At 45.1% G+C, this 24,174-nt stretch overlaps 1 protein-coding gene across 2 annotated transcripts in view; it reads right to left on the bottom strand.

Annotated features, from left to right (window-relative positions):
* The window catches only part of LOC143295464 (adhesion G protein-coupled receptor L4-like), a 79,246-nt gene that overhangs the window by 28,662 nt on the left and 26,410 nt on the right, over positions 1 to 24,174 (bottom strand). The window contains exons 1-9 of one of the 2 annotated variants that reach the window (XM_076607179.1): positions 14,364 to 14,807; positions 12,259 to 12,425; positions 11,290 to 11,426; positions 9,306 to 9,463; positions 4,727 to 5,029; positions 4,165 to 4,271; positions 2,958 to 3,161; positions 1,438 to 1,621; positions 337 to 471 (exon numbers count right to left, since the gene is read on the bottom strand). In XM_076607179.1, the coding sequence (XP_076463294.1) occupies positions 337 to 471; positions 1,438 to 1,621; positions 2,958 to 3,161; positions 4,165 to 4,271; positions 4,727 to 5,029; positions 9,306 to 9,463; positions 11,290 to 11,426; positions 12,259 to 12,425; positions 14,364 to 14,493 (1,525 nt within the window). In that variant the 5' untranslated portion in view covers positions 14,494 to 14,807. Of the gene's footprint in view, positions 1 to 336; positions 472 to 1,437; positions 1,622 to 2,957; positions 3,162 to 4,164; positions 4,272 to 4,726; positions 5,030 to 9,305; positions 9,464 to 11,289; positions 11,427 to 12,258; positions 12,426 to 14,363; positions 14,808 to 24,174 lie in introns of those variants that run through there. The other variant, XM_076607180.1, reaches the window with a different exon arrangement.

Here is a 24,174-nt window from a genome sequence, read left to right as displayed (position 1 = left end):
ACACACGTATCTCAAACCTTACTGAGATGACTCAAAGACTAGTATGTATGTACGTATGATAGTCGCGTCCGACTATGACCATCAGAACAGCAGAGGAGGCAACTGCTGTCAGGACTATTTGGACTCGAATTTGATTACAGCGGAGAGTGTCTTGCCCACGTTACATCCCCACTCTCTCGGCTAAGAGGGCTTTAGGACAGTCGGCGCTGGGATGGTTTCCAAAGGCCAACTAGCCCCCAAGACTGCAAAGACGAGTAACAATAAAACCATTCACACACACACACACACACACACACACACACACACACACACACACACACACACACACAAACCTACCCGAGCTGAGATGACTCAAGGTCTCAAGCGGGATGGAGAAATGGGTGTCCGAGTCAGCAGCGCTGTACGCGACGTCTTCCTTCTCTTCTCCACCCGGGGTGGCTGATGATACGTTCACCACACGCAGCTCCATGTCTTCATCAAACAACAGAAGGGAATATACCGGTGTAGCAGCCTGTTTGTACCCATGTTGGATTTTACTCTTGGGACAAACTGGATATTCCAGGAAAAAAAAACCAACAACCAGGGTCTCTCTAGACTAGCCGGAATTTTTGTCAGAAGTGACATCACATCACATCACTCTCTCTCTCTCTCTCTCTCGCCTTCACACACACACACACACACACACACACACACACATACACACACAACCACTACCACCACAATCACCACCACCAAACTTCACACACAAATAGCATATTCCTCACAGAAACACACACACACACACACACACACACAACCACCACCACACCAAATCACACCAAACCACACATCACACAACATGACAACTCAGCACACACTGCCCCCACCCATTCCGACCCCCGCTAACACCATACGTACAAGATCACCACCACACACACATATACAACCCCTCATCCCCCACCCACAACCCCACACAAACTACATCCCCCTTCCACACCTTCTTCCCCCACATCACAAACCCTTTACCCACACCCACACCACTAACACACCGCCAACACCCACACCCCTCCACACCCACACCCACACAATGCGAAGTCCTAACCACTCGACTGTTCCCCAAATGTCCTTTTCAAAAGTAGCATTTCTAATTGTATACAGTTAGTACACGTTCCCATACATATAAACACATACACTGCGCACTTTTTGTTTTTTCCTCATATAAAAAAATCACTTTAGTGAAATTAATGACCAACCAACCAACACACACACACACACACACACACACTCAAACCCCCTCTCCACCTCCTCTTCCAACCCCTCCCCCCCACCTCCACACACACATACACACAACACCCCAACCCCACCCCACAAACACACACCCCTCCACACACACACACACACACACACCACACACAACCCCCGCCCCTCCGTCCCCCCTCCACACAAACATATACTCACCAATGTTGTCGTCCTTAGAGACGATGCTGGTGGGCTCGGTCAGCTCCTCGGCCATGGCCACCGTGGCCGTTTCCATGGCGACCAGCAGCGAGGTGGCCGACCGTATCTTCTCTTGCCTGGCCATCCGCTTCCACACGCGTGTCTTGTTGCGGGACACTAGGTTACTGCCCGCTTTCACAACGTTCTGTGGGTAGACAGTTAACGGTAGGCAGACAGGTATATATAAGCTTATAATATATCAGCTTATATCACAAACTGACATGAAGTTTACAGTTGGGCCAACACCAAAATGAGAGCTGTATCATCAACGGTTTCTCCTCTGCAATGGGAAATGATTTACGGTTAAGTCTTTTGTGAAGGACTATGACTCTCTCAAACTAGGAGGCAAAATTGCACTGGCTCTTCGTGCTGCAGCCTTGGGGGCTTGTTAGCATTAGTGAACCATCCCCAATTCCGATTGTCCCAAACCCCTCTCTTGGCCGAGAGAGTGGGGATTTAACTTGGGCGAGGCACTCTCCACTATAATCAAATTCTAGCCCAGATAGTCGGGACATCAGTTACCTCCTCTGCAGTTCTGATGGTCAAAGTCGAACACGACTGACTATCATACACATACAGGTACATAGGTGGGGAGGAAGCCAGGGTAGGTGTGTGTGGGGGTGTATGTGTTTGAGACTCAGTCATGTCCGACTATGACCTCCAGAACAGCAGAGGAGGCATCGTTCTGTTGTCCTGACTATTTGGGCCAGAATTTGATTGCGGTGGTGAGTGTCCTGGCCAAGTTGCACATATCCCCCACTTTCTCGGCCAAGAGGGAGGGTTTCAGGACTGTCGGCGTTGGGATGGTTCCCCAAAGGCCGACTAGCCCCCAAAGGCTGCAGCACTAAGAGCCAGTGCAATTTTGCCTCCTAATTTCAGAGTCACAGTCCTTCACAAAAGACTAAGCTGTAAATGACTACCCACTGCAGTGGAGAAACCATTGATCATACAGCTCTCACTTTGCTGTTGGCCAAGCTTGAGTAAGCTTGAGTCAATCTGTGATATAAGCCGAGCGTGTGTAGGAACGATGTTTTCGTAGGTAGTGGGTAGGTATGCAGGAGGTTGGTAGGAAGATAGGTAAGTTGGTAGGGAGGTAGGAAAGTAGGTAGAGGGTAGGTTGGCTGGTAACAAGGTAGGTGGGTATGCAACTAGATAGGTAGGTGGGTGGGAACATAGGTAGGCAGGTGGGTGGGTAGGTAACTAGGTAGGTAGGTAGATAGGTAGGCAAGTTGGTGGGTGGGTAATTAAGCGGGTAGGTAAGTAAGTCAGTGGACAGGATGATAACTGGACAAGCAAGGAGGTGGATGGGTGTGAAGGTTGGTAGGCTGACAGACGTGCGTAAGTGCACTTATGCATTTCTCTCTGTCTCTCTGTCACTGTCACTGTCTCTGTCTCACACACGCACAACCACACACAGACACACGCACGCACGCACACACACACACACACACCAACAGAACCAAAAACCATCAAGAACTCACCAGAACGATCCGCTTGACCTTCCTCTTGTCCTTAACCTTGCGCGCGGCGCCTCGCCTCACCAGAGTCCGGATGAGCTTGGACGTGGCGGCGATGTCCTCCTCTGTGACGTCATCGCCCCGCGTGACGTTGGCCAGCTCTGACGTCACATTCACAGTCTCTTCGGGTTCTGGCGCCTCCGCGTCGTCGTCCCCTTCCGGTGAAATCTGCCGACCGACAGTCCGAGTGAATGAAACGATAAAAAAAAAAAATTAAATAAAAAAATTAAAAAAAACGACACAACTCTGCGCGACGTTTAGTTGCGCACTAGAAGGGAAAAGCGGTGAGTAGAGAAATAACGATAACTATAACGATAACGAACTTATTTTATTAGACAAGTAGAATAAGCACACATGCCTCTTTTCATCCGGCCCTCAGGGCAAAAAGTGAAGAGATGAATCCAAAGTAATCAGGAAACTGATGGATAAGACACAAAAAAGGGGGAGTAATATAAATAAAAACTCTTGGCCGAGAGAGTGGGAAATAGAACTTGGGCAAGACACTCTCCACTTTAATCATATTCTAATATTCTAGCTCACTTAGTCGGGACAGCTGTTGCCTCACCTGCTGTTCTGATCGTCATAGTCGGACACGGCTTACATATATGTATGCATACCGCCCCCCGCCCCTCTCTCTCTCTCTCTCTCTCTCTCTCTCTCTCTATATATATATATATATATATATATATATCACACACACACACACACACACACACACACACACACACATATATATATATATATATATATATATATATATATATATATATATATATATATGTACAGAGAGAGAGTTTGTATATCTGTGTTAAGCATATATTATATGCTTCCACGAGAATGTCTGTATGTATGCTTTTTTCAATAATCTATTGTGCACGCAGTGTATGTGAACATGCCTGTGTGTATGTGTGCGTGCGCGCGTGCGTGGATGGGTGTATGAGTGCGTGCGTATGTGTGTGTGTATATATATATATATATATATATATATATATATATATATATATATATATGTATATATATGTGTGTGTGTGTGTGTGTGTGTGTGTGTGTGTGTGTGCGTGCGTATGTGCGTATGTGTGTGTGCGTGCGTGCGTGCGTGCGTGCGTGTGTGTGTGTGTGCGTGTGTGTGCCCGCTGCCTTTTTCCTGGTTACCCTGTCGTTGAGGACTCACCCTGCTCAGGAGGTTTCTGAAGGCCCTGGAAGCACACTGGTCCCTGTTGGGCACGCCTTGCCAGCACGTGTAGTTGGGGTTCCCGCCGCACAGAAACGTCATGTTACCTGTCAGGTGATGACGACTATGATGTCAATAATGACAACAACAACAATAATGATAATACTAGCAATAATAATAATGATGATGATAAGAAGAAGAACAAGAACAACAACAACAACAGCAACAACAACAACTTCAAGAAGATGAAGAAGAAGAAGAACAAGTAGTTTACTGGCATAATGCCTAATCAGATGCATTTCGTTCTATGCGCTTTACAATGTGCACTAGTTCCAATAAAAATATCATGCACTGAGAGAGAAAACAAGAACAATAAAACACCTCAATGTGTGTGTGTGCGTGTGTGACACACACACGTACATCGAAACATCGCGACACCCCCCCCCCCCCCAACCACCCCCAGTCCCTCCACACACACACGTACATCGAAACATCGCCCCCCCCTCCCCCCAGTCCCTCCATACACACACACACACACACACACACACACACGCAAACTCACCGTTCACTTTTTTGCACCGCACACTCCGAAGGTCCCCGCGAGGAGTTTCCGGCCACGTGTCTCCCGCCGCCTTCATGGAGGGGCAGGAGGAGGAACCCGGGGTGTAGGGGAAACCTGACTTGTTCCAGTTCCTGTTCCTCCCTCTCCCTCTGCCTCTCCACCCCGGCAGGTAACAGCCTTCGTACAGGTCCTCCTCTCCCTCGCCATTTTCCTTTTCCTTCCCCTTCTCCTTCCCGCTGCTCCGTCCCCCCTTTGGCTTGTCATCGTCATCGGAGTCCGACCTCTCGTCTTCGTTGTCTCGATCTGTGGACGAGGACAACACGGGTGGTAAGGGCGTGGTCCATTGTGACGTACCCGTCACGTGAGTACCAACCACGGAGGTGACGTCATTTCTCGTCGAAGCGTTCGTCGCGGATGAGCCAACGACGAAAGAAAAGGACGTGGATGAGAGCGGCGCAAAACTTACTGGCGTAGAGTTGGTGGTGGTTGTGGTGGTGGTGGTGGTGATGGCGGTGGTGGTAGTGATGGTGGTGGTGGCTGCGGCCGTGAGACTAGTGGCGAGAGTTGGCGGCGCAGTTCGGGGAACTGTAACTGTGTACAGAAGACGACGGCGCAGCGATTTGAACCAGTACTGATTACGTTAGTCGCATGCCCAGGCCAAAGGCGAGTCCGAAAAGACTTCGGGGTTGTTGTTCACAACTGGCGACACGCACTAACACAGGGATGGTTAGTAGGCGACAGCGGGTTTTTTTTTTTCTTTTTCTTTTTTTAATTTTTTCCCCTCCATGCATATTTAGCGAAAGCGTCCTGAGCACAAGTCGCAGTATTAGTAAGCGAACAGCATCAAACGAACCCGTTTTGAATTTGAATGTCGCAGTTTTCAACGAACGTTAATCCGTGAAACATACATCGTATTATATTGTATTTTACTGGGGGTTTTTTTTGTCATAATATATAACATAACATTCGGGCTGCTCTTCCCTGGGAGAGTTCGTTGCCACAGTGTACCACCGGCTTTTTTTTTGCTTTTTTTTTCTGCGTGCAAATGTATTTGTTTCACAACCAGCTAGAGTGGAATTTTTCATTTTTCTCCAGGGACAAGCCACTTGATGCCGAGGCTCCCCCCCCCCCCAGCACAAGAGTGCATACTGCACACAGGACCTCGGTTTATCGTCCCATCCAAAAGACAATCACTCAGACCATCACTCAAGGTCAAGTGGAGGGGTGGATCGTGGGGGGGTGGGGGGGGGGGGGGGGCGGGGCGGGCGGGGGGGGTGATTCTGGTGAGTGCGGGATTCGATCCCGTACCTTCAGATTCTCTCGCTTCCTACCCAGGCGGACGCGTTCACTTACATCTCTTATCCACCAGACGACCATGTTTTGTACAAATCAAATCTCGCTATGACAACGAGGGGCTGCCAACTGGACGTTAATGCATCCGTGATGAAAGAAATCTCATATGCATGGTGCTGGAGATAAATTTCAGTATTGGTAGTACGCTGGTTTTTTGTTATTGTTTTTTAGACAACAATTAGTTCCCGAAAGCTTTCGTTGATCTTTAAACGTTATGATATTTCAAAAGGTAAAAAATAAAAAGCATGCGTTCCATTTCAAAATGAAAAAAGATGGAAAATCCTTGTTAGAAAGAATGTGCATGTGCTTTAATGTTGTTATATCCAGAGGTTCTTGTGGACGCCAAAGACGGTTTAGTTCTTCTTTACATTTGTCTGTTCCAGAGCGGTGAACACTATGTGTACGCATTTTACGAAGTATGGGATCACATTATCAAAATGTATTGCATTGCACTGCGTTGTGTTGCATTGCACTGTATTGTATTGCGCTGTATTGTATCATATTGTCTTGTATTGTACTGCGCTGCATCGCATTGTATAGCACTTCAACCATAGCGGATTTCTCTGCAAGGAATACAGGCTGCTGTTCCCCAGGGCGAGCGCATCGCCGTAATCCGGCGCGACCTATTTTTTCTGTCTTGTTTTCTGTGGCTCATCATCAAGGTGGAATTTCCTACCGAATTTTGCCAAGGATGACTCCCCTCTTACAGTGGGTTCTTTTGCGTGCCGCGCTAAATGCATGCAACATGCGGAACGGAGTTTAGAAATGACGCTGAAAGAAACAAAAACTGGGCCACGTGACACAAAAACAACAACAACAGCAGCAGCAACAACAGAACGGACTTAAGAATTTGGTGCTGGTTTTACTTTGGAAGCGCTGCAAACAACCACAGCAAGCTGACGACACAAGAACTCGACATTCAACAGGTACGCCTCTTCATGCGGTTAGGAAGACGATGACGACAAAGAAGTGAAACCCCACTCTATTCCTCCCACAAAACACACACACACATACACGCGCGCGCGCGCGCGCCCTCACTCTTAAATCCATGCCCATCCACAACCCCACATTACAAATACATAGTCACACGATAAAACACTCACTGACAGACATGACACTGACCCATCATTGACAGAAGCTTTCAAACAGCCCTCGCTCCCCGCCCCATCCCCCTTGAGACTGCCATGCAGGCACCCAACCAACCAGTGCTGTCAGTGCACTCATAACAAAATCAGTGTTGTCAACACAGAATGGGGAAAGACATATGATTGACGCATGATCCAAACTGTCTATGAATGACGCATGATCCAAACTGTCTATGATTTGACGCATGATCCAAATTGTCTACGAATGAGGCATGATCCAAACTGTCTATGATTTGACGCATGATCCAAACTGTCTACGAATGACGCATGATCCAAACTGTCTACGAATGACGCATGACCCAAACTGTCTATGAATGACGCATGATCCAAATTGTCCACGATTGACGCATGATCCAAACTGTCTATGATTGACGCATGATCCAAATTGTCTACGAATGAGGCATGATCCAAACTGTCTGCGAATGACGCATTATCTAAACTGTCTATGATTGATGCACGTTCCAAACTATATATGACTGACGCATGATCCAAACTGTCTACGACTGACGCATGATCCAAACTGTCTACGACTGACGCATGGTCCAAACTGTCCATGAATGACGCATGATCCAAACTGTCTACGACTGACGCATGATCCAAACTGTCCATGAATGACGCATGATCCAAACTGTCTACGACTGACGCATGATCCAAACTGTCCGTGACTGACGCATGATCCAAACTGTAGGATGTCTGACGTACGATCCAAACTGTCGAGAGACTGAGGCCACAGATAACTGTCAACGGGTTGAAATAAAAGAAATAAGGTGAAATAGCCCCGTAGCCCTTTTTCGGCCATCGAGGCAGTGAACGCATATATCGGCACTGCGTATATGTCTCGGCATGGTAAGGCGGGACCCAGTCCTCTCCTTCCGCCGTTTTAATTAACCATCCCCGAACCGAAGACAGGTACCGTGCCCATCCACATTCGGGTGGAGTGAGGAAAATGGAATTCAAGTGTCTGTACCAAGGATACAACATCAGTCATAACACAGGACTCCAGAAAACATTAAAGAACTGCACACACGATGAATTAAGGAACACATCAACAAATAACAACGGAGGAATCATTAACAACAACAACAAAAAAAAGTATATCAATAAAACGGATGAATCAATCAATCAATCAATAAAGGACTGAATGACTGACTGAATGCTTGACTGCTTAATGAATAAATCTAAACAAACTAATAAATTAATCTAAACAAACAAACAAACAAAAAAAACTCAACAAATACATGAATGAAGAAATAATAAATAAATAAATGAATAAATGATTGACTGAGTAACAATAAACACCAACAACAACAAAAACACAACTAACCAACGAAACTCAATCAATCTACCATACCTTCATCAAACTACAACTAAATTAGTCAATCAGTCATGCGAGTCAGTGAAATAAAATATTTTTTTTTAAAGCCCAGAATCTAGAATTGAAGCAAATTAGGAGACACATTACAGCAATAACAATACGACCAAGAAGAAAGCAAAAAAACAAAACATGCCAATGAATGCAGATTTCCGATTTTGTGACAACTGCCATTGCACCACACCAACCACCATACCCCTCCTGACACACACACAGAGCCTACATGTACAGTGTACAGTGTACAGTGTACACTGCACACACACACACACACACACACACACAGAGAGAGAGAGAGAGAGAGAGAGAGTTGCATCCACACACCACCCTCACTGCCCAAGTCACAGGTCACACAAACACCACTCTCCACAACCTCCGCCTAACATACCCCTCCACCACCACAAAATCTCTCTCTTGCTAATCTCTTACTCTCGGTAATAAAGATATTCTTCTCTCTCTCTCTCTCTCTCTCTCTCTCAAACACATACACAAACGCGCGCGAGCAAGCAGCCAAGCAGGCACACACACACACACACACAAGCCACACCACCGGCACCACACCACACACACAAACACACACACACACCCACACCACCACCACTACCATCATCACCTCCACGACACCACACTACACCACACACACACACACACACACGCACACACACCACCACCACCACCACCACCACCACACGAACGTCAGTCACCCACTCACCAGGTCGTGTGTTTCCCCCTGTTGGCCGTTTTCTTCGTTCCTGCCGTTTCTCGCAGATGAATGGACGGAGGGCTGTGCAATTCTTGCCGTTCAAATTTCCACTGGCGTCTATCTCTGCACAGTTCCCGTCGATTTTCGCGTTTCCACTCTTCCATGGCCTAAACGAATAATAAATGGATGGATGACAGAACTCAAGAGAGTGAGGGGGGCGGGGGGGGGGGGGGGGGGGGACAGACAGAGGGGGATGAGGGAAAAGAGAGAGAGGAGGGAGGAACAGAGAGGGGAGAGAGAGGGGGTGGGGGTGAGGGGAAAAGGGAGAGAGGGAGGAGGAACAGAGAGGGGAGAGAGGGGGGGGGGGTGAGAGAAAATGGAGAGAAACAGAGCAGGCAGGAGAAAAACGAGAGGGGTGAGGGAGACGGTGACATACACAGGCACAGACAGGTACAGACACAGACAAACACACAGACACACACACACAGAGAGTCGAGAAAGCTGGCGCAGGAGGTGGACTTGGGCGTGGGGGGAAAGGAGACTGAGAAAGGGAAGTCAGTCCAAAATGTGTTACATGTAAGGCTTCTGGCCCATAACAACAGTAAAGACAGAATGTATTTATCTATATATCACCAACACACACAATCTTTCAAAGACTGAGTGCAATGTATGAGAACAAAGAACATTTTTTTACATTTTTCTACATTTTCCGAACTGGAATCAAATAAAAATTGAAGAAAGATGAATGTCAATAATATCTAGCTGGCACTGAATCTCTTTTAGCCTTATCTTTGTATTTGGGACACACAAAACGAAAGTGTGCTTCATTTCCATTTGTTTTACAACAGAAAGGAAAACAGCTATCGTTAACATTAAATGTGGATCACACAGCGAATGTTTGTGGAAGACATACAAATTCTTCTAAACTCAGCAATGCACCTGCGCAAGTCAGTTCCACACACTTGAGCTGAAGAGACTACGATATAATTACATTATCAACTGACTGAAGCTCGAAAGCAATGGAAAGAAATTACGTTTATCACATGAGGAATGCCAACCTTTGTCCAAAATAATCTACGATTCTTTGTTTAGATTCTGAAGGAAACACCCTGGTCAGTTTCCCAATCAAATGCCAAAACCGCATTTGTATAAAAACATTTCTTAAACGACACGCCAACGTAGACTCTTTCTGTTCCATATGCTCCTGGCCAATAGTCAAACCCCTTATTTTAGATCTGTTCGTTTGTATAGGTTGTTTTTGACAACAAAACAAAATTCATATTTAAAAAAAAAAAAAAAAAGGTTGAAATTTCACCTACATTCCAGAGTATACCTTCTTTTATTATCGCTGACGTAGCCTACCTTATTTTTGAAATCCGATCTGCATGATCTTTCAGTGTACAGGTACAGGTACAGAATTTGAGACTTTTTTTTTTTTAAAGCCTTTTTGGCTTTTCAACGCCCCTTCTTAATAAAGAAATAGTTTTGGGTTGCGTACATGCGTATGAAATTTTTTAAATGTTCATTCATCAAAATCGAATGGTTTTATTAATGATTTAGAGTCATTGTCTAGAAGATTCTTGAATTGGTCAATAGTTATAGCTGTTTTTGTTGAATTATTCAGTGCATTCCATCCTTTAACTGCTCTAAAGCTAAAAGAAAACTTACAAATATTTGTAGGCCCATGAAAATATGCAACTCCCGCAGAAGGATAAATTCCACGTTTGTTTTTTTTCTTCTTCTTCTTTCCCCCCAAGAGAGAGACTCACTGAAATCGGGCTGACACAAGTCAAGAAAAAAAAGCGTCATCACCATGATGACGTCACAGTGGCAACTGACTATTATCAATGCTCAACACAAGAATAGTACATTTGAATTGGTACGGCGAATGGAAGGCTAAGTGCATATATATTGTTGCTGTCTGAGCGACCGAACTGAGAAGCTTGCAGACAACTACCCGCACGCTACAGACTGAATACGACTTAGCACTCACGTGATGCGGTAGGTCAAAGGAGAGCCGTCCAGCCACCTCCAATAGGACCTGATCTGGTCAGGACTGACGATCCTTTCGAGCCCGACCCACCAAAACCGTGTGTCATTCCTCTGATTCAGCAGTGCTCGGAATGCTCTCTGCTCACAAAACAATAACATTTGTGGTTCGTTTGCTGATGCATGCATTCGTTCGTACATTCGCTCGTTCATTCCATTTTTGTTTAATTACTTTGTCCACATCATTTATATTCCCCAACAATGTGCAGTCTCATTCATTCATTCATTCTTTCTTTCTTTCGTTATTTCTTTCTTTCAGTTATTCACAATGTTTTTATGAACAGTAAACTCATCTTCCTACAAATGACAAGTCTATTTCTTTTTACATTTTTATCATTTATGTATTCATTTGGTAATTGGTGTGTTCGTTCGTTCTTTTAATTACATTGTCTTGATCATTTATCTTCCTAACAAATGAGGAATCATTGTATGTTTTCTTTCGTGTATATTGACTGATTCACCGTCATACTGGCTGATTTATTGTTTCATGTTAACTGTATCCAAAACGAGCAAAATATCACTGTGTATTCTTTGGAGAATCAGACTAAACAGCTGATTTTTCCCCCCTGACTACTTCAGCTTTTCCTTTTAAAACCATTCATATAGGATTCTTTTTCTATTGCATTTTTGTTTCCATTTAAATCAGACAATGCAGATGTTTTGGGTGCTGGTGGGTTTTTTTTTGTTTTTGTTTTTTTGTTGTTTTTCTTCTTTGTTTTTTGGTGTGTGTTTTTTTTTTGTTTTTTGTTGGGTTTTTTTGTTGTTTTTTTTTGGGGGGGGGGGTTGGGGGGGGGGGGGGAGACTGAAGAGGGGTGGTGGTGGAATCTTCAGCCAGGTGACGTCCCCTTACGGTTGACTGAGTCTATTAACAACTCCAAACATGAAACCAATTACTAATGGCGAGCGCTCTTACCATCTCTGCCAAGCTGCTGATGGACAGAAGTCGGGCGCCTTCCCTCTCACAGTCCCGTTCAGAGTCATTCCAGCCGCTGGGGAGACCCGAGGCGAAAAGGTAGCAGCCGCGGTGCGCACGTACCCACCCCTCCGCACAAGATGCCTCGCATTTTCTCGCCTGGTCACCTGAAAACATAACACACGCAAGGTAAAGAGCCTGCAACTGCTGGCACCGGTGCGTGAAAAAAAAAAGAAGTTTTTTTTTGTGTGTGTTTTTTTTGTGTTTTTTTGTTTTGTTGTTGTTTTTGTTTTGTTAGTTTTTTTTTCCACTGGGGGTAGATCATCTGACGAGGACAACAGAAAATGCCGGGGTGAAGTCCTGGACTGTACTGTGCTCTGCGCTTCCTTTCATTGTACATCCCGGAACCAACCAAGCCTAACAGAAGCAGCCACCAACAGCGTTGGCGACGCAATCTCCGCAACGCTGTCAGGCACAAGTAGATGACATTCGATTGCGTAGTCCCTCCTACCCCACTCGAGACCATAGTGATCTCAATGCTGTGGTAGTAGGTGACCGAGGTCGACAAATCCACACACACACACGCGCGCGCACACAAACGCACACACACACACACACACACACACACACACGCACACAAACACACACACACACACACACACACACACACACAAGGAAATATTTTTTGTTTTAAATGAATGGGGAGACGTCTTCGGACGAGTACATTGGTGAAGTGGGGGATCGAAACAGTAGGGGGGCCTGGGGGGAGACGTCCCGGAACGTCCCCTGGGGCACGTGGGGGGGGGGGGGGGGGGGGGGGGGATTTGGGACGTTACACCGGCTCGGTGCAAGATTTGATTTTTTTTTTTTTCACTTTGATCATCTGCTCTATGTCGAACTACTGAGCAACACAACAGAAGTAACGATTATGTTTATAGCTTTTAGAGTTTGACATCGCTGTCGGGAATGTTTTGCAAGAGAATAAGAGAAATTTACAAAAGCCCTCTTAACACGACCGATTTTAGGAAACAGTAATGTCAAGTGACTTGAAATACCGATGACCGATATGAGACCTAAATCCTGAATATGTCGAATTCACACTATGTTATCAAGTAATGTCTCTTTCTTTCTTTTTCTTTTTTTCTTCTTTTTTTCAACCCTCTGTTTCATCTTTCCATTTACACACACACACACACACACACACACACACACACACACACGACAACATAATAGCGGGGAAAACAAAGCGCCGGTAAACAACTCTCTCGTCATAACAAAAAAGACATGACACAACACATCAAAAAAACAAAAACAAAACAAACACACAAAAAACGGAGATGAAGATAGGGGGTGGGGGGCAGAAGCTGTAGGGCAGTGGGGGGAAAAACTACGGGGTGGGGAGATATCGGAGAAGAACTGGGACCCTTCATAAACAGCAGTTGAGGTCTACCTCCTTCCTTTCTGAGAAGTCCTTACTGTGCGAGTGTGTGAGTGTATGTACTCGTATATACAATGTGTGTCTGTGTGTGTGTGTGTGTGCGTTCGTGTGTGTGTGTGTGTGTGTGTGTGTGTGTGTGTGTGTAAACATTTTATTGACAGCAGTGGCAACAAAACATCCCCCTCGTTTAGTAATCAAGAGACACCGCAAAGAATCAAGCGGTGTTCTCAACCACAACGGGAGAACACACACACACACACACACACACACACACACACAACTCAACGACCTCGCAAAAATACCCATGAGGGTGAATATACAAATAATGTTTTTTTCTTGAACTTAAAAAATTAAACATCTAATTTTGTTAATGTCTTTCTGTCTGTCTGTTTGTCTGTCTGTCTGTGGGAGGGGGTGGGGGGGGCGGTGTTGTGGGTGCTGTGTCTGACTGATGTGCTGTTGTAAACTGCTTTGAGCGCTGCAGAAATGTATTATTGTTATTACAATCATTCTTAGCAGTACTGTTTAAAGTATTATTGATACTATTATCATTATTGTCGCTGTTGTCGTCATCACCATTATCACAATATCTACTGTATGATGACTAACCAGTTTCTGAATAAAAAATACATTAAAAAAAAAAACAAACACAAAAAAACCACCTCACCTCTGGAAGGCCCCTCGCACCTGGGTCGCCTCCTGCAGAGAGCACAGTGGACACACAGAGTCCCCATCACCACAAAGATGACCACACCACGGCCACACAGCCACGGTCCGATTGACCCACCACCCCCCATCACTCTCTACGGTGAACAGATGAATGTATCCGAAATGTTTCTTCAGTCTCTCTCTCCAATGCTCACACAGAGACACACACTTATGTACGTACACAACAGCAAACCCGGACAGTTAGTGACTTAGCTCTGCAGCAGGGATAAACAACTGTGCCATCTAGACAATCAGATAGGAAAATGGTGTTGAAGTCGATGGTTTTGCGGACCAATGAGCTGCAAGGGGGCTTAACCCAGCGTCAGGTCACCAGTCCATGCTGATCGTACACTTCCGCTAAAAGTGTTCCGGAAGCAGAGGGAGTGCCACAAGAAACCGGAACTTGGGGACGGAACTACGCATGCAGAACCGATAAAGACAGACAGACAGACAGACAATCTCATTCTCAAGAGTTCGAGCCGACCTGTCTGTTTGCTGTTTGTTACTTATTGAAACGTTTACTGTTGAAAGTGCAGCAACAAAATGAAAAAAACCCACAAAAACCCCAAAACAAAACAAAACAAACAAAAAACCACTCTGCTCTATCATCCCCCACATCATGTGTGTGTGTGTGTGTGTGTGTGTGTGTGTGTGTGTGTGTGTGTGTGTGACGGTGTTGTTGTTGTTGTTGTTGCTTTGTTGCTGCTGCTGCGAAATAATGTTTGGAAACACCACACAGATCTTGATTGAATTCTCTTGTTTATGCGGTCTGCACAACATTTAGGCCTACAACCCTTTTCCTCCCTCTTTTTTTTCTTTAATTCGAGTACATACGAATAAGCGTTCGCTTGCATAAGCACACGTTTATCACCACTAAAAACTATTGCGAATTATTCATTCAGTCTCAGCCCACGCTTCAGAACTCACGTGCCTACAGCCTTGTTGGAGTTTAACGACCTATTGGCGTCTACACCCTTAAGGTCAAGTTTTTTCGGTTAGAGTTGTTTAACACGTGCCTGCACTTTCAGTCTGAGGTTATACAGGACCCACGCGACTGTTCCCCCCGACACCCGCACAGTATGCCCTACAGCACGTCCACCTTCCGGTTCGGGTCTTTTTTCTAATTATTTTTTATCTTTATATTCCCTGGTACTTCATGAGTATACACTTGCACACTTGCCTTGGGTGCAGAGCACAACAACTGGTAGTCGTTCAAAAAAAAGAACATCACCAACAACAAAAAAAAAACCTGTTACGCGGACGTCATTTAAGTACCACACCAAACAAAGAACACTGCCATCCAGTAAAACCAAAACCACCCAAAACATCAATGTTAATGTCTATGCACCAACAGAAATGCGATTCGACACTTCCCAACGGAAACGGTGTGTGGGTACAGGTTTCAGTACAACGGTGACGATGTAGTCTCAACACACACACAGAGCAGTAATAAGGAAAACACTGTGGTATGATGTGTCAGATGGAGCTGGAGCGTACTAGAGATGCTGACGGACACGGAAATGGGTAATAGCAGTTATTAGGAGCAACGAGGCAGGCAGTAACAACCAAGGACTTATAATACTCTCATAACACGTCCGTGGCAACAACACCCGTTGGCACTCACAGTCACAGGTTCTGTTCATCCGCGATCGCCACCACGTTGCTCCACTTAACGCTGAATAACTACCACTGCGGTAGATGACAGAATGGGGATTCGGGAGTAGGGGGTGGAGGAGGGTGGGGTGGGGTGGGGGGGAGTGGACAAACGAACAGCAAATTTGTTTGTGGTCATTCGCGGCAAACGAAAAGAATGCGACGCTTAAAACGGTGAGATATATATAATTACAGAGAGAACGAATGAATGAAAGAATGAATGAATGAATGAATGTTTATTTTCCAACAGTGGGGATATTAGCACGTTGGCCGACTTACATATCTACCATTGTTCTAAGAGACACACAAACATATAAACTCATATAGATGTGTGTGTGTGTGTGTGTGTGTGTGTGTGTGTGTGTGTGTGTGTGTGTGAGGGGGGTGGGTGGTGGTGGTGGGGGGGGGGGGGGGGTAGCTCAGTTTGATTTTTCCAGTCACACTTAGGAGAAAGGGCGAGACCGGGATTCGAACCCGGACTCCCATGGCCACTGTACTGGACGATAAAGCTACCTTGATTCATCGTCTGATGCGAATGACTAACGTTGCGTAAAGTTGAACGTGCACCAGTGTTTTGCGCATTTTGTAATGACTGTGATGGTTTGGTTTGCGGATTGTTAGACCCCGTCACTTTACTTCTAGAGGGGGGTATAATTGCTGTTGGATGGATATGTCATGACAATAAACGGTAATAGGATGGGGACTGCGCTTGAGACCTTAGCTGGCGGTGAAGTGCTGTTGTGGTAAGTTGTGTGCGGTGGTGGTGGTGGTGGTGGTGGTGATGGTGGTGGTGGTGATGGTGATGGCGTGTGTGTGTGTGTGTGTGTGTGTGTGCGTGTGCGTGTGTGTGTAATTGTTTTTATGAGAGAAAGATATAATATGAACACAGAGAGAGAGAGAGAGAGATCTGGAGAGAGAGAGAGAGAGAGAGAGAGAGAGTGATGGGCGAACGGGTAACAGGCGAATCGGGAACACCGAATTAGCGATAGGCGAATCGGGATTGGGCAAAAAACATGAATGAGGGAATCGGGTCTAGTGACACCATCATGAACATGTGCACGTGCCAGTGTGTGGGTGCAGCGTGTGCGGTAGGGTTTTTAACCGCCAAGCGGCGCACAATGTGACCAACAAACACCTCGCTGCTCCGAACAGGACGACGCACACTCCTTGGTGCAACACATGACGTCATTTCTCGGGAGCCGCACGAACGTAGCCTACGTTTCGCCAAAGCTTTGTTCTCCCAAATAGGGTCAACCTCCTCTTCCGTCATCGTCAGTACAGTGTCAGCAGAGTCGTTTCCCCTGCACTGACGAGTCCCTTCTTAGTTTCGTCTGCGCTGTGTTGATGCCATTAATAAACTCAATCAAAATGCATTTTCTTCGGGGTTTTTTTTGTTTTTTTCGTTCGTGGGCTGCAATTACCACGTTCACTCGCATGTACACGAGTGGGCTTTTACGTGTGTATGACCGTTTTTAGCCCCGCCATGAATGCATTTTGGATATTTACAGTATTTTTAGTCTGGTGCATCAGGCGTCGGCGAAGCAACGTGCGCGAATGGGCTTTTTTGTTGTGTTTTTTTTAGGTTTATTTGTTTTTTTTCTTTTTCTGTTTTGTTTTTTTTGTTTTGTTTGTTGTTGTTTTTGTTTTGTTTTTGTTTTTGTTTTTTTTTTCTCTTTGTTCTTTTGACATCATTCTTATTGTTTGTTGTGTAAAAGATGTATATATGTAACGTTTTAATATCCCTTTGGGGCACAAAAAATAAACTTTTTCCTTGCCTTTTTTTTTTCTTTTTTAGTTTAGGCGAAAACTCGCGTTGACAAAACGTGGCGCACCTCATTTATCTCGCGTGTTTTTTTTTTTTTTTTAATGTAAGCACTCAGCACCAGATGGTGGTAGGTGCTGTCAGTGATTTCCATGACCTGTACCACTGAGCTGAATACTATTGAGCTCGATGAACTATACCCACGGACTTGTAAATAGAATTCTATTTATAGAGTTCGTGGGCAATGATACCAGAGGCCATGCAAGACCGTGTGAACTGGGAGTGTCCCTGGAAACATGCACACAGTTGGCTGCGTCATCCATTAGTACCAGGAAGTCATCAGTTTAATCAGCTATTGTCTGTTTGGCTCCACCCTGTTCCCCCGCCCACCGCCCTACTTCCTCAGTTTCGGGTCCGTTATCCCCCCCCCCCCCTCCCCTCTCTCTCTCTCTCTCACTATTGGTCAGTCTGCCTGTCTCTCTGTATCTCTATCTCTCTTCCTCTCCCCCCCCCCCTCCCCTTCCTTTTCTCTCCGATTTCAAGTCTGCTCCTGTGTGTGTGTGTGTGTGTGTGTCCTCCCTACTTTCTCTGATTTAGAGGTCTATTCCCGCCTCTCTCTCTCTCTCTCTCTCTCTCTCTGACTGTCTGTCTATCTATCTATCTACTTGCTTCGATTTCTTGTCTGTTACTTACATACCCTCATTTTCTTCCATATTTCCTTTGATTTCAGGTTTGTTGCCCTCTCTCTCTCTCTCTCTCTCTCTCTCTCTCTCTCTCTCTCTCACGTACACATACACAACGACAAGAATTCCAGGAAAAAAAAAACATCTTTCAGACAACCTAGTTTACTGAAGCTTGTTTTTTTGTTGTTGTTTGTTTGGTTTTTTTGGTGGTTTTTTTTTTTTAATCCACACATACATCTGCGTGTTCTCGAAGACCGGCTAAGGTTCACGTGGTGTTGAGTGGCATTCTCTGTGTGTGGGCGTAAGTGAAGTCGGGTGGTGTGTGTGGAGGAGGCTGGCTGGCAGATGTGTGTGTGTGTGTGCGTGTGTGTTTGTGTGTGTGCGTGTGTGTCTGTCTGTCTGTCTATGTGTGTGTCTGTGTGTCCGTGAATGAGTGTGCATGTACGCACCGGTTGGAGTGTACGCGTCAAAATCTTCTAGATTATTGGCTGGTGTTTCAAACCTTTTGACTCGCAGCAGATTTGAGTTCTGGGTTAATCAAACAGACACAGACAGACGCGCGCACACACACACACACACACACACACACACACACACACACACAATCATCTAATGTCAGAGAAAGACGTTAAATCAAAGTACTACAACTCCTTCTAATTCTACTACCACTACTCCTACTTTTGCTGCTGCTTCTACTGCTGCTGCTGCTGCTACAATGCTGTTCGACTAACATTTTCTTTTGCAAGTCTCAAGTCAACTTCCCAGTGCAGACAACGGGACAACACCAAACATACAGACAACAGGACAACAACACCAAACAGACAACAACACCAAAGAGACAACGGGACAACAGACAACAACACCAAACAGACAACAGGACTACAGACAACAACACCAAACAGACAACAGGACAAACTCTGTACGTGCACAATTCGTTGCGAGCCCGCGCAAAGAAAGCATCTGGCGGTTGTATATTGTTGTTGTTTTTTGTTTGTTTGTTTTGTTGTTGTTTTTCTTTTCTTTTTTTTTTTTTTTTTTTTTGTTTGTTCTAACCCCCCTCCCCTCCACCCCCACGCCAACACCGTTGATTTCTATCTGTGTGTAGTGCTCTTTCTCCTTTCGCACCCCCGCCCCACCCCCACCCCTCTATTCCCTCCCCACACCCTTCTTTCTGTCGGTTCCTCTTCCCTTTTCTCACCCTGTAAACGGAAGCTGCCTGACACTGACAGACTCACCGCAGGGTCTATCAATGCCCACCATAACTTTGGCGAACACGCGACCTTTATCCAAAGGTACACCCACCCAGTCACACACTGACAGAAGCCGCCTGGCTGCGCTGTTCCCTCCCCGCATGTATGTACGCTGCAACCGTTTGCAACTGAAAGCCATCTGACATCATGTAAATGCTTGCTGTGTCCTTAACACAACATCAGGCCTTAACGGAAAGAGCTTGCGTTGCCAGCACAACACAACTAGAGTGAGTAGGGTGTCCATGGAAGTAGAAGCAGTCCCCTCAATATCAACAAAAACGGCCGATGGCGGTCTTTATTTTCGCCGGCGCTTGCGCAGCTCAGATGCTGATGCGACAAAAAGGCATTCAGACAGCTTTAGAGATCGATTCCCTAAACTTCCAACATGTATGATAGTCAATCGTGTTCGACTATGACCACCAGAACAGCAGAGGAGATAACTGCTGTCCCAACTATCTGGGCTAGAATTTGATTATCGTGGAGAGTATCTTCCCCACTCTCTCGGCCAAGAGGGTTTTAGGACTCAATCGGCGCTGGGATGCTTCCCAAAGGCCAACTAGCCCCCAAGGCTGTAGCACTAAGAGACAGTGCAATTTTGCCTCCTTGTTTGAGAGTCATAGTCCTTCACAAAAGACTAAGCAGTAAATGATTTCCAATTGCAATGGAGAAACCATTGATAATACAGCTCTCACTTCGCTGTTGGCCCAACTATAAACGTCCAACATGAAAAATCGCGTTTCTCTACTGATGCCCACTACCTTAATTTCTCATTAATCAACTTATGTCAGTGCTGTGTTACACAGGCGCCCCTTCCCGAACTCTTTACCACCCCTTGCATTTTGGGGGATAACCGCCTCAACCATTCGCTGACACACAGGCTTTGACACACAACCGACGGACCTGGAGGAATCTTGTAGACAGTTCTTATTGTGTGTGTGTGTGTGTGTTTGGTTTTGTTTGGTTTTTTGTTTGTTTTTTTATTATATTATAATTATTATTTATTTATTTACTTATATATGTACGCTTATGGTTGACTTCATCAAGTTTTTGCGCCTCATACATATTATTAGTAGTGGTAGTAGTGTTGTTGTTTTTTGTTCTTGTTGTTGTTGTTGTTGTTTTTAATCTATTATTTATTCACCTTTTTTTCTTTTCTTTTTTAAAATCTATTATTTATTCACCTTTTTTTTCTTTAATGTATTTATCTATTATTTATTCACTTTTTTTTTTCCTCAAGGCCTGACTAAACGCGTTGGGTTACGCTGCTGGTCAGGCATCTGCTTGGCAGATGTGGTGTAGCGTATATGGATTTGTCCGAACGCAGTGACGCCTCCTTGAGCTACTGAAACTGAAACTGAAAACTGTGTGGCGCCCCATTTACTCTTCACACTGTTAAAGAAAGAAAGAAAGAGGAAAAGGAAGTATTTTATACACAACGAAAACACACACGGGTGAATCTGGTATGTGGTGAACGAACAGTTCTGTGCAGCAAGGCAAGGCAAGGCAAGGCAAGGCAAGGAGTTTATTTCGTGTGCCCCCTGGGGGCACTGAAACATTACACACGTTCATCTTTTACACATATCCAATAAATTTAAAAAGAGTGATGTCAAAAGCAAGAAGTAAGCTCATTGGTTCAATCACTTAACTCTCTCCATACGAACGGCGAAAGAGACGACGTTAACAGCGTTTCACCCCAATTACCACCATCAAAATATTGCAAGCGGAAGGCTCTTATACTGAAGAGGTGAATGTTGACAAAGAATACCACAATTCTGACGACGGAAGCTAAAGGTTGGGTCATTCAGACACCTACTGGACATCCGAGGGGTCTGTGTAGAGAAGAGAGGACTGGCCGTACTGAGTGAGTTAATATACACATTGACAAGTACTTTTTTCACTCATAATACAAACAAACAACAACAACAACAAAACCGTATCAATGGACACAACATTAATGAAAAGAGCTACGAATAGCAGAAACCAATGATTTAAGTTTTAAAGTGTTCTCTTTTAATTTCAGAAAAAATAGGTAGAATTTAATGGAGTTCGAACGGATTCTATAATATCTAGATAAACATTTTTGTCTGATGCTTTCAAAAAACAAAAAAAAAAGGGGGGGGGGGGGGTGCACACAAACAAATAGTGAAACTCATCAGCAATGTGGAGCATTTATCACAGATTCTTTCATTTCAGGATAAATTGTCAAAACGCTGTCTATTTACAGGCAAAGGATTATTAGTTGTTCGAAACTTAACTCAATTACGCAATAAGTTGGTAACAATCAACTGGCGCCCCAATGATTCTCCAAAGAGTTAAGGGAGATCGAGAGGGAGAAGCATCATAATGGGCAGTGAGGTGTGTGTTGACAGTAATGTGAGGCTACAGGTTTCTGCTGGGCAACAGGGTTCGTACTCAGTACGGACTGAGCCGTCAGATTATGGCCACTAGGAGCAGGCGACCTCTACAGGACTCTACATACTTATGATCCACTCTGTAGGACTCTTACATATGATCCACTCTGTAGGACTCTACATATGATCCATTTTGTAGGACTCTTACATATGATCCACTCTGTAGGACTCTACATATGATCCACTCTGTAGGACTCTTACATATGATCCACTGTAGGACTCTTACATATGATCCACTCTGTAGGACTCTTACATATGATCCACTCTATAGGACTCTACATATGATCCACTCTACAGGACTCTACATATGATCCATTCTGTAGGACTCTACATATGATCCACTCTATAGGACTCTACATATGATCCACTGTAGGACTCTTACATATGATCCACTCTACAGGACTCTACATATGATCCACCACATAATTTGTTCCTGGTCTCCACCCCCCTCCCTTTCCGGTGGTTCTATGATAAAGAGAGAAAAAAAACAAAAACATTTTGACCCCCCCCCCTCCCTCCCACGGCTACCACTCCTGAGACTGTTTGATTGTTTACGAAAAAAACAAAAACAAAAGCCAAACAAACAACAAAAAACGTTGTGCACCCCACCCCCAGCCCACATCCCTCCATGGTGACTATGATCAAAACACACTGCATAACATCCGGAACCCCTACCCATCCTTAGTGACACTGGGATAAAATCACACTATATAACAGCTGCGGATAAAAAGTACACTGTGTAACAGCTGCAGTTTAAACACACACACACACACACACACACACACACACACACACAAAGCACACACACACACACACAGCACACACAACAAAAAAAACATGTGTAACAGCTGTTGATAAAACTGACACTGTGTAGCAGCTGCTCACGTTGCTGCTTCCGAGTGTCATCGCCACAATGGCGTCCCCTTCACACGGAACGCCTGTTCTGCCCACGAACCTTTGAATTCTATTCATGTTAGGGTAGTGGTTCTGCCGGAACAGCCAGAGACTCGAGAGACACGTGTCTCTGGGCAAAGGTCAACAGTCTCCTTCTGTCTGTGGATGAGAGGAAGTGCTGAGGATGTTCCGGAAATAGTGTGCGCACGCACACACGCTACACTACTTATACGTATGAATGCCGCGCACGCGTAAACACACACACACACACACACACACATATATATATATATATATAGAGAGAGAGAGAGAGAGAGAGACAGACAGACAGACAGACAGACAGGCAGACAGATAGAGATTCAGAGACTCGTACTCAGATGTTCACAAAGACAGACGACAGTCTTATCTGAAGCGGTGAAATGCATCAGTCATATGTTATACAAACACAGGGGAAAGAGGGAGTCACGGCTTTCCCACGCTGCGATCTTTTAAACCGGTTTATCTGGCAAAGCAAGGCAAGGCAAGGCAAGAAGTTTATTTCATGTTCCCCTGGGGGCATTGAAACAATACGCACATACATCTTGTGTTGTATTGTATTGTATTGTATTGTATTGTTGTATTATTGTATTGCATTGTATTCTATTAATCATTTTGTCACAACAGATTTCTCTGTGTGAAATTCGGGCTGCTCTCACCACAGAGAGAGCGCGTCGCTACACTGAGAGCGCCACCCATTTCTCTGTATTTTCATCTGCCTGCAAGTTTATTTGTTTTCCTATCGAAGTGGACTTTTCTACACAGTTTTGCCGGAAACAACCCTTTTCTTGCCGTTGGTTCTTTTCGGTGCGCTAATTGCATGCTGCGCACGGGACCTCGGTTTATTGTCTCATCTGAATGACTAGCGTCCAGACCACCACTCAAAGTCTAGTGGAGGGGAAGAAAATACTGACGACCGTGGGATTCGAACCAGTGCGCTCAGATTCTCTCGCTTCCTTGGCAGACGCGTTACCTCTGGGCCAATGCACACCATACAAACAAAAAAGAGTGATGTCAAAAACAAAACAAAAAAATAGGCAATTCAAGCAAAGCAAGCGAATACAAATCAACATGTCAATTG

The sequence above is a fragment of the Babylonia areolata genome, chromosome 20 (genome assembly GCF_041734735.1).
Source record: "Babylonia areolata isolate BAREFJ2019XMU chromosome 20, ASM4173473v1, whole genome shotgun sequence".
NCBI lineage: Eukaryota > Metazoa > Mollusca > Gastropoda > Neogastropoda > Buccinidae > Babylonia > Babylonia areolata.
This window is presented reverse-complemented; position numbering and strand designations above follow the sequence as displayed.